At 41.1% G+C, this 16,817-nt stretch overlaps 1 protein-coding gene across 1 annotated transcript; it reads right to left on the reverse strand.

The window, feature by feature from the left end:
* Positions 1-3,638: 3,638 nt before the first annotated feature.
* CRABP1 (cellular retinoic acid binding protein 1) lies at positions 3,639-16,748 on the reverse strand. Its single transcript, XM_026068286.1, has 3 exons — positions 16,575-16,748; positions 13,673-13,786; positions 3,639-3,983 (listed from the first exon to the last, which is right to left on the reverse strand). The coding sequence occupies exons 1-3, from the start codon at positions 16,740-16,742 to the stop codon at positions 3,933-3,935; spliced, it is 333 nt and encodes a 110-aa protein (XP_025924071.1). The 5' UTR covers positions 16,743-16,748; the 3' UTR covers positions 3,639-3,932.
* Positions 16,749-16,817: the final 69 nt, after the last annotated feature.

Genomic DNA, 16,817 nt, shown 5'->3' on the forward strand with positions numbered 1-16,817 from the left:
AGCTGCTCAGGCAATTGCAGAGCAAGGCCTTTAGATTTCAAAGTCTTTCAGGGAGGAAGGCTTCTCACCTTAGACATTTGTACTCATATATTGTACATATCATGTACAAATATTCTTAAATGTGTTTAATCATATGTGACAGTATGTGATAAACTCACAGGGAAGTGTTCCCTAATGCACTCACTTGCGTGGTCAGAAAGTGCTTAGAGACAGAGCCATGTCATTTGGCTATCACCACTGGCCACCAGCAGGTCCCAGAAGTCTAGCTGCCTTGAGCAGAGAGACTCGCAAGACAGCAGACATGCAGTGCATGGCTGTGCATACGACAGCCAATCAGCCACCCACCAGGCAGTGGTGAGCTATATCTGTCACCTCACTATGTCACTGCTGAGTGCTCCCAGGTCAAGTGATCAAGCGCTATCTAGAACACCACACCAGGAGGGGAAGGAAGTTTCTGTGTGGCTGGAGGAGCATCAGCCAGTCTTGCTGACCGATGCACAGAGCTGCAAGACAGGCTCTGTCCCTGACTCTGCTGCCTGCTCCATCGCAGAACTGACCCAAAGCCCTAGGGATACAGAGAGAGTCTTTGATTTGGATCTGGAATGCAATATCCATAAAAGTTCCAGGGTCTTTTTCAGGTGCCCAGATGCTATCAAGTAATTACCAAGCCATCTATGTAATCCTTAGGTGCTCCACTGTCCTGGCACTTTTGCCTATAAAAGTCCCTCCCTCCTATGTGCACAGAATGGCTGCCTGAAACTTTGAGGAACCTACTCTGCTAAGCAGCTGCTTAACACTCAGACATTGCGACACTAAGCTTTTGTGAGTGTCAGCTACCGTAACTCTTCTCTGCTTCCATCACCTCTTCTGGGGAGGGCTGAATTCATGGATGTTTACACAAAAAGTGGGCAAAATTGTCTCTGTTGGCCACCCCGGAATTACTCCACTTCCATGTTCCCAAAGAGGCCTAATTTCAGCAAAGAAAAGAAAGGCCAGGAGACGCTGAAAGGCTTCCGGCCAGTAAATTAATTCCAAATCCTTGTGTGCCTGGATTTGAAGAGGTTTTAAATCCAGGAGGACTCACAAAATGCAATTTGGCCTTTGCAATGTTTCAAAAATGAGTCATAAAACTAACACTCTGGACCAATTCCGGTCTCTTTTCATATGAGTTTACCCATGCACCAGTAACTAATGTAACTCCATGAAAGTCAATCAAGTGGCAAAGTTTCCACACTGAAATTACTGAAGAGAAGAACTTTCTGTCATGCCAGACTGCACACAAAGCTTGGGGGAGCAGTTTCAAACCTGGAAGCAGAAAGTTCCCACTTATGCAGAGCAGCTCATATCTCAAGAGCCTGTTTTTAATCATAACCTCTGCAACCCAGTTTCACAGCTCATGCTTTACTGCTTGGACAGCAGTTGCCAACTGGACAGAAACCTAACTTGGTATTTTCCAGTTGATGGGAAGGCTTTCCAAGGGATATTTGCTGGAGCAGCACAACAGCTTAGCATGATCCTTCCTAGAAATGAAACACGCAGATCACTGCTTCCATTAAATGCACTCACTTGTTCTAGACGATGTGAGATTTCTAGCAGTACCTTGCTGAGTCCTCACAGACCATACACCAGGGCAGCTTTAGACATAGGCAGAACAGGCAGTTGCCAAGAGCAGCAGTTTCCTGGAGTGGCAAAACAGCACTGCTACCTACCAGCCATGGCTCTGCTAGCTGCCCCCTCAGCCTGTGCCAGCCTCTGCAGCCACCACCACCTTCGTACCCACCCTAGAGCCAGGAGGTGGGTAAAGCACAACTACAACAGGGCAGAGCGGGACTCTACGGTCTTGGAGGGCTCCGGCTGCTGTAGGGATATGGCAGGTGCCAGCCAGCGTCCTACGGCACAGAGCTATTTTCTCCTCAACCTTCATGTGGCAACATGCAGTTTGTCTGCACTGCTGAGAAGCCTTGAGCCAGCTCTGCCTGGCACTTTTATAGAGCCTTTTGGGCACAACTGATTGCAGAAGAAGGTCCAGATACTACCAAAACGGAATTTGCTTGGCAAAAACTGTTTTGATTTGAATCTTAAAAGAAGATAGAAAATAAAGACAGATCACTGACATTTCCCTCATGGTTTCATTCTCGCCGGGGGCTGGTGGTGTTGCTTCAGCTGCATCCAAAACCGAGTGAACTTATTTCAACCCTTACTTCAGTGCAAGCTGACATGCAATGTATTTTATTGGCATCAACTGGCCCAGGACCTCGGAAACAGGGTAAGGTGGCTTAAAGATAGTGTATGGAAGGAAAAGATCATCCTTTGTGACTGTAACATTGTATCTTGAGCGCTGACCACAGAGAAAGAACGTGTGACCTGTCAGAGAGCCGAGGGGCCAGAAAACATCCTACATTTCTCTCCTGTTGTGATGCTGTAACTCACACTATGATATATATAACTGGTTGCTGATTTCCCCACAGCAGTTTGAGAATCCTACAACGAGCACTCCTCTGCATAGCTACGCAAGTGATGAAGAAAGAAAGTTTCCCATGGACATCCCAAGACCATCAAGATTTGGACCTACTTTGCCATTAGGAATATTGAGATCAGTCTAGTGAACAAAAGTTCTGCTAACTCTGAACATCTTCAAAATCTGCTGTGATTGGGTGGCATGAAGCAGACGTATGATTTTTGCAAAGCTGTAACCCGGTCAGATAAGCTTGGAGATTGCACTAAAATAGGTAGTACTCCTAGTCTCTGTTTTTGGATATTTCAAAGTCTGAAGAGCAGGAGACTTCCTGGTTCATCAGAAGAATGTCTGTTCAACTTGAACTTCATATTTAAAAGTGCTATGGGCCAAACTCTGAGCCAGAATAAATGCATTAAATTTGGCGTTTCTTTCATTCTTGAGCTATGACCTTGGTTTATGAATTTACTTTGTTGTTCAAAGAATGAAATATCGAGTCACCAAAAGTGACAGTTGTAACACTGAGAGGGGGAGTGAAGCCATCAGAAGTTCTCTCTACTGCAGATGAGAAGATAGAAGAAAAGCAGCTTCTTTCCTCAGCTTTACCTTTTTATGGCCAAAGCAAGTAAAGTCTGTGGGATTCTGCTGGCTCTCTCGTCAGGTCTGAGATGCTTGGGTGTGATGACAGTAAGTATTAGTCATAATCACGGTGTTGTTTGTCCTGTAGATACAGCTGGGTTTTGTACTTGGGTAATGAGCGTCTCTAAAGGGAGAGTGAACCTATGCCAGTTCAAAAGAAAAACGCTTGCTCTGTTTGGCCATTCTTCAGAGACGCAGCAGAAAAGAGCGTAAAGAGCTTGTCTTGTCTTGTCTGGCTCTGCTGAATCACAGCCCCAGCACTCACAGGACATGGGAATTATTCCCCAGTGATTACCCCAGGAGACAGGTCAAAAAGAAGGAGAGAGGCTGAGCTCTGGTTTTGAGGGAGCAGCCTGCAGCTCTGAGAAAGGCCTTGCAATTCACTTGCTCTCCTGCACTTTGGGTTGCTCTAGGAGGTGTTCACTGGCACCTTAGTGCTAGCCAACAGCAGTGAAACTCCACACTGACTTCAAAAGAGGGTGAAAGTGGTTCAATCCTAACCCAATCATTGCTGGGTTTTCTATTAAAAACACCCCCAAACGGCTGTGAGTTATGCCCAATAAATTTAATAATTGATGAAACCATACCAAGTGACAACTACAAAATACAAAGCAGATGCAAAAAATGACAGCAAAAAAGTGAGAAGGAACATTTTCTGTGACAAAAAATAAAAGCAAAATACACTTAACAGAGGATATGGATTCAGATATAGCACGCACGGTCACATACAACACCGCATTAGTAACAGTACACACGGATACTCATTATACTGGGGCTTTTCACAATGGCTGCCTCTTAATTCTCCACTTCATCCCAGATGACAAGCAAATTGATGTTTTTACTCTCTTATATAAATTCTTGTGCACACAACATCATCAGCACCAAAGGTCTGGAAAAGAAATAGAAATCAATCAGAAGAGATGAAAACAGCCAACACTGAATACATTTTTTAATGTTATTTTTACTACAGTAGCTAGTTCTATAGCAGAAATACAATCTCCTACATCCTGTGACAGATGAGAGTAAAGAAATGAGTCATTTTGGAAGAGGAATGCTTTATAGGTGACCTACTCTCCCAAGCATGATGAATTTTGTCAGAATGATAAATGGCCCAGAAACTCCCTTTTTTCTATAGTTTCTTGGCATGCATTTATAAATAAACATGAGAAAAGAATGAGAATTTGGAATGTACTGTTTTTACATTTAGAAACAGTTGTAGCACTTTGAACTGGAAATGCTGAGGATGGAATTCAGAGTAGATGCCATTTTCAAAAGGTATTCTTTGATATTTGCAGCTCTAAATCAGGGTAGTTCAAATGAAGTCAGTGGTGCTATGCTGAAGATCTGGTGAATGTATACATAGAACCTGTGAATGTAATGCTGCTGTAAGATGTTGATCAGCATACTAGCAGACTCAGATCTGTTCTTCCAGAGCTGTAATGTGGGCAGTGTCAATCACAGCCTTCTTTCAGGATACTCTGACCTTAACCAGTGAATCTGTTAGCTATGATATGGGTCTGAAATGAGGGCACATAATGAACACATGGTTGGAGACCAAACTCATTTCACACAACTAAAAACAATGAGATCTCACAAGTGTTTGATCACTACATATCTGAGAGTCACTGACTTACTAGAGGCTATATCCCATTATTATCCTATTTCTCATACCAAATTCAGTACCTCAGAGTACACTGACTGTCCCTAGACTGTCCTAGAGCTGTTTTTATACGATATTATGCCATTGACTAAAACAGAGTTTCAGCTGTGCATCTGGAAGTCTGCTGTTTTTTTAAATAGCCCTGTAGTACCGCACTGCACTTAAACGGCAATTCTACCACGGCAATATCGCAGTATTGATTACCAGGACATTTAGGCAGGACTGTGATTGTGGGCGCTGTCTGAGAAGGCTACCTAAGCTCCAGAACGTTTGTATGTAATTTCAGGTCAGGAAGGCTAAAATCTAAGTAAGCAGTTAACCATGAAGGAAATAAATATGGCTTTTATATAATATATATAGGCTTTTATGCCTATGAAGAGCTTATCTTATCAATCTTTATATAATTTTTTAAATTACACATGAAAATGTCTGAAAATGAACATTAAAGGATGCAGCTAGTTCTCTGCTGCCCACAGCACCAGCCGCAAACACCCTTACTATGGCTCCCTTGAACATTCCCAAAATTATACACAGAGGCAAAATCTAGGCTGTGAAGATATCAAATCCATGCAAAGCCCCATTACTAATAATCAGGTCCTGAGTACCATATAGTCACTTGGCTCTTTTCAAACAGCCAGGCATCCTTTCCTTGAAGACCCAGCTCAGGTTTATGTGGCCTCTGACCTGTTACAGGAATCAGCTGCATTTTTTAGCACTTAGATTTTATATCTTACAGGCATTCAGTTGGTTAGCCACCTAATTCCTTATTTAAGCACACAAAGAAATGGCTGTAGTAGTCATTACATACATGGTTTAAATGTTAACTTACAAAAGTAAGGTGTGTTCCTATTTTATTGTAGTTTACTGGCATTGTTGATAAAACTCCATTACATGTTGCTAAAAAAAAGCAGAGAGGAACATGTTCAAACTAGCTACATTCCTTTCTTTGTGGATACGCATGGGACCTTGCTTTTCAGGCACTTTTGAACTCATTTGTGCAACCCACATTTTGAAAGTGAGAGGCCCTATTAAAATTAAGGAAACTAACTGCAAATAAAGTGTTCTCCAGCCTCAGAGTTGTTTAATCAAACTTCAAAATGAACCTAACACTTCACTCTTCTAACACAGGGCAGAGCCTGAAGTCCTTCTGTGGCTGCAAACCTACATCTGGCCAGGCTGCAAGAGTGGGCCCACATAGGGGCAACAAACATGGCCTGAGACTAGGATGAGCTTACAGTGCCTTGTAGTGGAGTAAAGACCCAGATCTGCAGCATCTTCTGGAGTAGGCACTTGGTGGAAATTTTGGCTATATAGAGAAGTCAAGAACAGACTTAAGTTCCTCGTATTATTTGATACGAGAACTAAATGATGTATCCAGGTATGGACCAGAATAAACAAAATAACATATGAAATCAACTAAATATGTTAGAGCAAACGGGTATTTCCCTTGGCAGCTGGCAGCACCCCTGGAGAGTTTGTGCCACTGTCTCACACTTTCAGGCTGAAATGATATCAGTCAGATCTGTGTCACTTTGCTCAATGGTTGGAAATCCTTGCAACATCAAGGTTTTCAAGCTCTCAGTACTTCTGAACAACAGCTGCGGACTGTAAACTCATGGAATGCCATTCTCCAGTACCAGATGTATATAAATAATGACACATAAAAAAGTATGAATACACAAAGTTGTTTGGAATAGTCTTTATCAAATACAGTTGTGCAGTGAAAAAATAAAAGGAAATAAACCCTCTTAAATGCAGCAAATTCCTTCATATTTGAACTGAAACATCTAATTTATGTCTGGGCCCAAGCTCAGGGGAAGATCCAAATGAAAAGGTTGTTACTTCTCTGTCCTTCACACTCAAATCCTTGTGTTTAGGGGTAGGAGGGAGCAGCTTAATATCTATGGTTCTAATTCTAGATTGGAAAGAAGCGACAGTTCCTGTCAGAACAAGCAGACTTTCAAGTTTACGATGACTAAAAGAAGTAAAACTTTCTAAGAAAGAGAAAGAGAGAGCTTGGCTATTTGGTGGTGAAATCTCACCAGCGTAGCGCAAAAGAGTGCAGCACTACCAAACCTCAATTGATACCTAATGAGAAGATGCAGGATTTTCAAACACCACCTTCCCATCAGCTTGTAAAGCACCCACTCATCTTACAAAATGCTGCAAGGCAAGGCTTCTGTCTAAATCTAAAATAGGATTTCAAGTGTACAATCACTGCAAATTACAGATCAGTTTTCTTTACTTGGTTTGTCACAATCTGTAGCAAAAAGAGTCCAAAACCACACTGCAAACAAAGCTTTGCAAGGGGATAATGCAGTAAGTTGACCCCTCTCAGTTCACTCAAGATCTGATGACCACTGACATCAGTAGAAATTAAACAAGAACCACAGAGCAGTAATACTTTATTGTATGGGTAAATCAGCTTTTTGATGGCCTTCTTTATAAAGATTTTCTGAGGAGCCTTTGTGATATGTGGAAAACACAGTATAATTAGGAAAACTGTCATTGAAACAATCACCTGGAAAAGATCACTTCTGCCAGTGTATGCAAAAATCCCGTTATCTGATCATGACTGACCAACCTACAGAGGCAGCTTACAAAAGGAAGAGAGAGCACATATGCAAATAAAGGAAGAAGGGAAGATATTACTTAAATGAATAGCACTTTCCATTATCAGAAAAAGTTTTGCATGGATCCACACGCAACGGCCTCCATGTGTACACATGCATCCTGTAAAACAGAAGCAATACTCCCTCCAACAGGATAAAATCAAGTGTCTCTTTAAATCTTTAAACTGATGACACTTAATCCATGATCATTAATTGATCTTGTCCAGATACAGATTTTCACAATAAAGACATATTGTTTACTCCCTTTCTCCCTGTGGCTCTAAGAATGGAGGCTGATCATTATGGGGACATAGTCACAAAAGGTACAGCCCCCACTTTCAAACTTGGATACTAATAGCAAGTCACCCAATATATGACTTTCTGTGGGACATCAGTGGACAGGACTGTGCAAAATCGGGTCATTTATCAAGGTATCTAAATGCTGGATATCTGTGCCTGCGAACTGCAGCATTATACAGTTTCCTCAGAGTCAGGCAGCAAGTGAATGGCAGAAATAAGAACACTAGCCAGTAGTATCTCCCATTAATAATATTGAAATCCTGTACCCAGCAAGCATCCAAGCTACAACTGATACTATAACAGGCTGTATACAGGATCAGATTCATCCAGGATACAAAGGCTTTGGCTTCTTTCTTTGTTTATGTTTGGAAATGTGCCCCAGACCAGGCACTGCTACAGGGCAGAGGCTGCAGATCTCTAAGCCCCCTAGTAAATCCCCTCGTGATAAATATTAAATTAAAGCTTTAGGACCATGCAATACACACGTATGCATGATTATAGGCTTCTGGACTTTTATCAGGGCTGCAGCAAAACCTCCACTGACCTCACTAAAAGCGTGACCTCCTTTTGACAGCTGAGTTCACTTAAGATCACACTTCAAAAACTATAGAAAAGTTAAACCTTGAAGTAGTTTAATGTTTTTCAATACAGGGCTTAGGCACATCACACATCTCAGCATTCAGCTGCAAAATATCTTTCCAAATCTGCACTGAACCTTCTTACCTGCTGTGTTTAATTTCAGAAGCCAGTAATATCATTTAAAAAATGTTCACCCACTCACCTAGGCTCCACAGTTCACCAGTTTTAATCTACTACGACATGATTTTTCTGGGGAGAGAAAGGAGGATGGAAGCCATGCTTGAGACCCCACAATGTCCTGACCTTTGACCCTTGCTATAATTGATTCTGAGAACCCCTGTGTGATATGTGAACTGTGTAAAATGTGGTTTGAGGCTGTTTTTAAAGCCCCTCTTCAGTAATCACCCATTTAAAAGTGTTTGTGTTGCAGATTAAACTAAAATCTATGGAGGCATGAGCAGCTATGAAAGCAGCAATGCAGATAAGGACAGATCATAAATGTTTCTCATTTGAATAGCTCACATTTGGAAGTAGCATCCTTTAACTTTGTAAGAGCAGACCTTTTGTTCTTCTGACTTACATGAATGATTGATAGCTCATTAATGTCCCTGACAAAAACACAGAGCAACAGCAAAAACATTGCAGATTATAAAAGAAAAGTTAAGGAAGTAAGTTATAATAGCCTGAATCCCACATCCTAATTTTCAGACATGTAAATGAAATATATATTTTTGGGGATCAAGTCTGATCTTGATTGCACAAGTGCTAATCCAGAGTAACTCCGGAGTGTGGTGGTGTAAATGAGGATACTCTGACTCTTAAAGTACAATATAGCATAGTCTAAAGATACAGTCAAGACCAAAAAAATGTGAACTCTGATGGGGATCTATCCTTTTTGCCTCCTTCGCTTGCATATTTCATGTAATTTTTGTATCTGGATTATTCAGTACTTCTAAAAATGCAGCACTGAAATCCCAGCAAGGACATCAAATGAGATTAGAATAAACAGCACTGATTAAAGGAGTTGCAATGTTCTAGTGTGTTAGCAGCACCTTTTTTAGAAAGTGGAGCTTGATCCTGCTACCCTGATTCAGGTGAAAGAAAATCATTTTAGTGGTAGAATTTATGATAGTGTAACAAGTGACCTGTAACTCTTTCTAACAGCACTGGAGACCTACATCTGCCATAGTATGAGCCAAATATTATTCACGCTACTGATAAGAGTAATCTCATTCACTATGTTACAAAGGATCTAAGGAGAACTAAGAAACAGACTAACTGGTACCTGAAGATAAAGAAAACTTTTGCTAACTGAATAATTTGTTCCCAGCATCTGTGTACCAGAGGACATGATGCGACATGAAAGACCATCTTATTGCTCCAAGGGAATGTCTTTGAAGAACATAAGGAACTTCTTCTGCCAGGATGCAAAAAAGATTGATAATTATACAGTAATATGGTTTCTATTTTAGTTCTGTGGTAGCCATGACAATTCAACACTGATTTTTTTTTTAATGTGTGATAATAAATGCATGTTATTTAACATGCTGTGTTAGAGAGAAAAAATATATCCTTCTACTCGGGAAATGTCATAATCTAATAGACCCCCTAAGCAATGCAACTCATTAGATCAAAATTACATGGCAAAGCTCCAAGATTTATGCAGCCAGTATTAGCAGAGCAAAACTCATTCCTTACCCCCCTGCCTGTTGCCCCAAACCTATTTCCCATTCATGTCTCAGTCTAGGACAATTTAGATTCCTTCTTGCAACTTTTTCCACATGGTATATGAGTTTTTTTGATTTGTTCTACAAATGCATGGTAATAGCTAGGAAGAAGACTCAGGATGTCTTGAAAGATTTCTTGGATCGCGAAGCAGGAGTAGAGTGTGAGAAGAAACATCAGACTTACAGAGTCGATAAACTGCTACATCACAGGCTCTGCCCCATGAAAGACATTTTCCCAACTGCAGAGATCCAAAAGTTCACAGGAATGTGGTTTTCTCCTGCTTATTTAAGAAGTTCTGCCAGAATGGAAACAGGGCAAGCTCACCAAAGAACGTCAGGAAGGGTGTAAGAAGAGAAAGTATTCTTAAGTAAGTAGGGAAGTTTAAGAAGTTTGATAATGGAAATTGTTAAACGTTTAAACTGATATGGGGAACAAAAATGCATGAGAGTGAATTTCAGCTCATAAAGAACCCTAACCAAGCTGGGAGGATCGAAGGAGAAGGAGGGGAGAAGTTAAAGAAAGATCCCTTCTTCTCACTGTGATCTTAGTCTTGCAGAGTAAGATATAAATGGGGTTTGCAGACTCAAGTCCACGGAAGATTTCCAAGCATAATCTAATTAGGATCTTTCTTCACTGGAGTGATGAAAAATCCCAAAACAACTGAGAGGCAAGAGATCAAAAGAGATCTCAAAGTTTTCCCACTAATTGCTCCTATTCCTAACCTTGCCCCATGTCATAGTTGAGGGATACACCCCAGTCAACCCCTTTGGGATAGTTCAGCTTTTAAAGCCTGAATAATGGCCTGGAGGGAATATCCTGAGGTTCTAAAAGTATGGGCTAGACACAGGAAAAAGCAGCTTCGCTTACCCTCTTCTGTCTTCTTCCAAACAGTAGGACCCTTCCCTGCCTCCCAGAAGAGTTAATTTTGGTCCGTCTCAACTTCTCCAAAGGAACCAGAGATCTCACACTCACCATCATTACTCTTAAAAAGGCCTCCTCATTAACTAAACTTCAGGGTTTCAGAAGATTTTGAACACGTTGACCCAAGCTGATAAAAGAGTTGGACGTTCAATCCCACTGAATGTCATGAGGGGCTTGAAAATCTCTGTCTTGAGGACAAAGTAATGTCCTAACATTTAATAAAGCAAAAGAGGCCATTCTGCTTCAGAAAAGGGGTAAAAGGATAGAACTGAGTATCATATTAAATAGTGAAATATAGAGAGAGCAGTTAATATCAGAATAGTTAATATATCACTATATACAGTTATGTGTACATATATACAGTTGTATATATCAGTTAATATACAGAATGATCTGGATCACTTGGAAGCAAACACTACATTTTGATACAGGCCATGGTAAAAGTCATACATTGCAAAGAATGAACATAGTCCCAACTTGCAGGAGAGGAGAGGGGGATCTGTCTGGGGAATCAGAAACCAGGAAAATTACTTGTGATCATACTCAGCTGAACATGGGGTCCCAGAGTGAGGACTGACACAGTCATTGTGAATAAAACAGAAGAATTTCAGATAAGAGCAAGGAGATCAAGTCACCACTGCATCAGGTGCTATTGTCGTTGCTAGCAAAACAGCATGTGCAGTTCTGGTGTCCGTAGTACAAAAAGGAAATTGATAAATTGGAGCGGGTTCATAGATGCAGTGGAAGAATGACTCAGGTAAACCTTGCTTTATACTGGAGGACTCAAGGTCTTCCAATAGTTTAGCTTAACAAACAGAAGATTCTTCTAAGAGGTGGCTTGATCAGTGATGTTAAGAGAAGTATTTGCAATAATGAACTTTAGGCATCTTATTTATGTCCTCATACACACAATATGCAATGGCTGGAAGTTTGATCTAGACAGACACAGATTAGAAGTAAGGTGTTGCCATTTAAATGGCAAGGGACACTAACCAGTAAAGCAACTTATCAAAAGTTATGATCAAATTTCTATGACTGGAAATATTTTAATCAGAAGGAGGTTTTTCTAATTTATATCCTAATTTGAAAAAGAATTAATTCAGAAAAGCCCAATAGATTGTATTATACAAAAAATCAGAGATAGTATTATACAAAACATCAGACTAGATGGCTTTATAATCTTTGAATCTCTCTGGTTTCTTAACCAATTTCATTCTTCTTCCCCAGCTGGGTAAGTTCATGTTGCTGATTGCAGGAGGCAACTGTATTATGACTGGCTCTCCTGCTTTGCCTGGAAGAGTTTGCTTTGTTCAGCAGCTGCCTCACTAGTTTTTTGCTTAAATAATAAACTACAAAAATACACTGTTAGAGAGCTGGAAAAATGATACTGGAGAATGAATTGTGGTCACTCCATTATATATAAAGATATAAAGCAGAGATCAAAGTACTTTGCCTCCTAAATTATTTGGATAATATAAAGAATTTCAGTGGTTGAGCCAAAAGAAATTATCAATAATCTGAATATTCATTTTATAGAAACCAGTGTGATTTCATTAACAGCATCCACCTCCTCCTAAAATACGGCTGAACTGTTCCAAGATGTCTGCACTTTAAAAGCTTTTTGTTTATACTTGGTTAGGTTAGGTTTGGGCCTTTTTTGTTTCAGATGTGATCTTAAAAACAGAGCTCCAACTGCTTTAGAGAAACACTGAAGAGGTTGTTTGTTTTTTAAAGTGCAAGGGTTTAGTTAGTCTGATAGTTTGAAATAAAAACTCCCTGCTTTGATGTTTTCTTACCCCTCACTCCAGCAGCACGTCTTCTAAGGCCAAACCGATGAGGCATAACAGTGCAGTCAGCTGAATTATCCAGAATTCCCTAGCATAAGCATGCACAATGCAATGATTCTGCACTCAAGCTGAACTGTTACTTGTTACCCAGACAAATCACGCTTACACCTAGTTCTGAATATTGTTTCATTACTGTAAATGAGCTACTGAGGAAAGACTGAGTGAAAAGAACTCAACTCTAACAGAAATAAGTACTATACAAGTAAATAAACTGCATGTGATTTATGGCAGAAATGGAGAGGCAGTTGCAGTGGTGTGGTACAAAATGGCTCAAGTAACCCTGCTGCTTTGTGGAGGCTCACACAGGGATGGGGGGATGTTGGCTGACAGCAAATGCGCAAATCAGTGGATTTCTCACAAACTCGTGAAGGCAGTTCTGAACTGGGTTCAGAGATGACCAGGAACTTGGGGAAGGTGGCAGAGGTGGGGGGGAATTACGTGTTCTTCATGAACAGAATGAGATTTGAGCATGCTAACAACATGCCGCATTCCTCCTGCTGTATACCATGTCATTGTGTACAAGAAGCAATACATTATGCACATGCCTAAAAAAGGTGGTTCTCCAGAAATGAGGTCAAATGCTTCGATCTCACTTTCACCAGAGAAAATCTGCAATAAATCAAGTAAATTCTTTGGTATTATTGTGGATTTACAGAGCAGAAGTGGCCCACTTGTGACAATTCTATCAATAAAAGTACGGAGAAAGCTATAGCATCAATGAAATGCAAGTAAGAACCTGCAAATATCTTCATTCATTCTTTAAAAACAACATTTAAAAAATGAAAAAATGTGACGCGTGAATTGTACTGTAAAGGCTTATGAAAATGGTGGTTTTCCAGATAGATTTAAGTAAGGAAAAATAGTAATACTCATATTACATAGCAATAAAAAACCTATAAATATGTTGTTTGAGTTGGGTGGAATCACTTACCAAAATCAGCTCATCATTAGCTAATTCTCGAGTCCAGTATGTTTTAGGGCCATTCCCTTCAATGAGAGTTTGTTTGCAGTAGATCTTGTTTTCATTCTCCCAAGTGGCCAAACTCTGCAGGCAAGAAAACCATTAGGAATAACATTAATTATATTCCCTGGCAGCATGAGGCAGAGAGACAACAATGAGCAGTAGTGAGAATAATTGCTGCAGTAAAGGAGCAACGCATAGACAGGTAAAAGCAAAAGGAAAAAGACCTCAATGGAAAGTGGTGAAATCAAAATTAAGGTGTCAGTGGGCATTTTGGAGATATTTACATATTAATGAAGTAATTGTAAATATGTCTTTTCAATTTAAATCTGCATTTGTTTCCAAATTAAAAAGCCATTTAGTTTTCATAAAATGCTTAATGTTGAAAAGTATAATTTAGAAACATGTAATAAGGTAGTGTCTACATTCCCGGGCATCTTTGTACACATGTGGTTTTATCTGATGTGTTATTTATTGCTGCAGAGTCCCCTCAGTGTAAAAGCATCAAGAATCATATGTATCATTTTGTGATCATAAATAATACAGTACTTGCCACTTATAACCGTTCATTCTACATGGCACTGTGCCAAGTTAATCGTATGTTAAACACATACTGTCCTAACAAACCAGAACAAATCAAAATTAAATTAAAGAAACTTTGTTAGAATTCTAGTGTTTGTGATATTTCTTTTTTAAGGTTGTGGGTCTGGAGATTGAAATAGCTGAGGGCATTTTTCAAAGCATTTGAATAATGACTATAAAACCACTGAAAAATGAAAAATCATAGGATTTTGTTCAGCTTTCACAAGTAGGCAAGCCGTGGCTTTCTGTTGCTTTTCATTCTAGCATTGAACTATTGTTCTACAATGCAATAGAACAGCTGTGCAGAAGGGTCCCCTGTAATGAATGTGCAAGTAATCGCTTTACAACTAGCACATGGGGACATTCATTAGTGTGTCATTATATATATATATATATGTGTGTGTGTGTGTGTGTGTGTGTGTGTGTGTATGTTTGCATAAATTCAAGTTAACACTTCCCAGACTTTCCAAAGGAAAAAACTTTTCTTTGATTTAAAATTAGCTGTTCCCTTTATAAATGATTTTTTTTTCAAAACAATAGCTTTTAAAAGCCAACAAGGCACCTCAGATGGCAGTTACAGAAGCTATGCCTTTCACTGCAACTACCCGGAACCCCTCTTTGTCCATATGAACAATAGATCAAGTTAGCTGGCAGAAAAACCCTCCACCTCATAAAGTGTATCAAAATCCATAATCAGTCAGCTATTTTGCCAGGTATCGCAAATTACATTCTGAAGTATTATTTTATTATCTGTCAGTTTCTGCTCTGTAGCCCCATCTTGGTTTTATACACACAGCAGTATAACTCATTCCTCAGGCTGGACTATAAATAATTTCACAGCACATGGAAAAAATTTATTACTTCACAAAACACATTTCGTTCAGATTTTTCCAACTTTCAAAGCTTACAGCCGTAATTATTTTTTTTCCATCTGCAGCAATAAATCCTTTTCTAGAAAAAGGGCCACATTTATTGTATATGCATTATGCATGAGGACATTAAAATACTACTTTTGCCGAGCAATATAAATTAACAAAGCCAGCAACATTTCCTGAACAAACTGTTAAATATATGGTAACTCACGCTAGATCAAGTGGATGTTCTGAATGCTCACTGTTTCCCAGAATCTGTCCCCTTTTTCCATCAATTTAAATTCAGAGCAATTGCACTGAAGATAGTGAATTCACCCGAATTTTTAGTGGTGCAAATGGTGTCAGGAACAGGCTCAAGAATTAGCAAGATTATATTCTGGAAAGTAGGTTATTTCACTATCACAGGATACTTTTAAAACTGTATTCTTTATTTGGGACTACACTCTGACACACTTTCCTCCTATTTCAAATAATCTTAGAAATGTCAGTGAGCGTGCTCTTCAAGTAAAGCTTGAGCAAAGGTAACAAATCTAGGCCTTTGTTAACTTTTTTCATCCATGGCAGGAGCCCAGTTCCCCATTACCCTGGATCACATGTATCCACACCAGTGAGACGCTGGTGTAAGACGCTGCTGCCTTGGAGCAGCAATATACCCCCCCTGCTGCCATCTACAATTCCTGGGTGTGTGTGTGTGTGTGCGTGTGTGTGTAGAGGAGCAGGAGGTTCACACACAGAAACAACCCCCAAACACTCCACTGAATGACCCTCTAACGCACTTCTGCCCAAGGGGCTGGTGCAAGGACGCCTGGAAAGGCGGCTAGCTGAGAGTCCATCTCACACTGTTACAGATGTGTCTGATCAGCGAAGAGGCATCTTCGGAAGGGAGTGGAGAGGATTTCAGCCCAAAACTACCAACAGGCTGCGATCCTGCTTGTGAACTCGGCTGATTCATTTTAGGACAAAAGTTATGTCAATTTGTGCTCTAAATCCTGACTCTTGAGGTCCCTCTCGCTCCACCGTTAGCCAGGCTGCCGTCAGGGGCAGAGGCTGGGAAGCGTCCTCCCTGCGGCTGAGGTCTCGCAAGGGAGAGGGAGGCAAAGCGGGCAGGACGCAACCCTGCCGCCAAKGAGCGGGCAGGCAGAAACTCGAGCTTTGCTTTCAGACCTGCCGTGCTCTGTTGCCTTCAGCTTTCAGTTTTACCCCGTCCTGCAAGGGGGAGAACGGCAGACGAGGGATAAGGTGAGCTGCAGCCCCCAGGAAGCGTTTCTGGGAGGAAGCGGGCGGAGGGTGGCGACGGGACAGCGGCAGCACAAGTGTCTGCGCCGTCTGAAACGAGGCTGGGAAGGTGGCAGAGGGGCAAAGCTGCTCCCGCGGCTCCAAGCGCGCACACGCACACGCACACGCAGCTCTCCTCCTACCCTGCACTTTCGCCCGTCCACTGTCTCCTCCTCGAAGCTCTCCCCGATTGTGAAGTTGATCTCGGTGGTGCGGACGGTGGTGGAGGTTTTGATGTAGAACTGGTCGCCGTCCTGGCGGATCTCCACGTGCGGCTTGGAGGCGGCAGCCACCGCCACCTTCCTGAGCATGGCATTGACACCTGCGCGAAGCGGGGGGAGGCAGAGCGTGAGCCCCTCGGCCAGAGCCGGGCACGGCCCCCGGGC

This window comes from Apteryx rowi, unplaced genomic scaffold (genome assembly GCF_003343035.1).
Source record: "Apteryx rowi isolate R43461 unplaced genomic scaffold, aptRow1 scaffold_27, whole genome shotgun sequence".
NCBI classification, from domain to species: Eukaryota; Metazoa; Chordata; class Aves; order Apterygiformes; family Apterygidae; genus Apteryx; species Apteryx rowi.

What these genes read in the sequence shown, in the direction of transcription:
- CRABP1 (XM_026068286.1), bottom strand. Translation starts at nt 16,742, where the DNA reads ATGCTCAGGAAGGTGGCGGTGGCTGCCGCCTCCAAGCCGCACGTGGAG. An exon ending in TGGACGGGCGAAAGTGCAGG is followed by an intron (nt 13,787 to 16,574) that starts GTAGGAGGAGAG and finishes TCTTGCCTGCAG; the next exon opens with AGTTTGGCCACTTGGGAGAA. An exon ending in CTAATGATGAGCTGATTTTG is followed by an intron (nt 3,984 to 13,672) that starts GTAAGTGATTCC and finishes TTTCTTTTCCAG; the next exon opens with ACCTTTGGTGCTGATGATGT.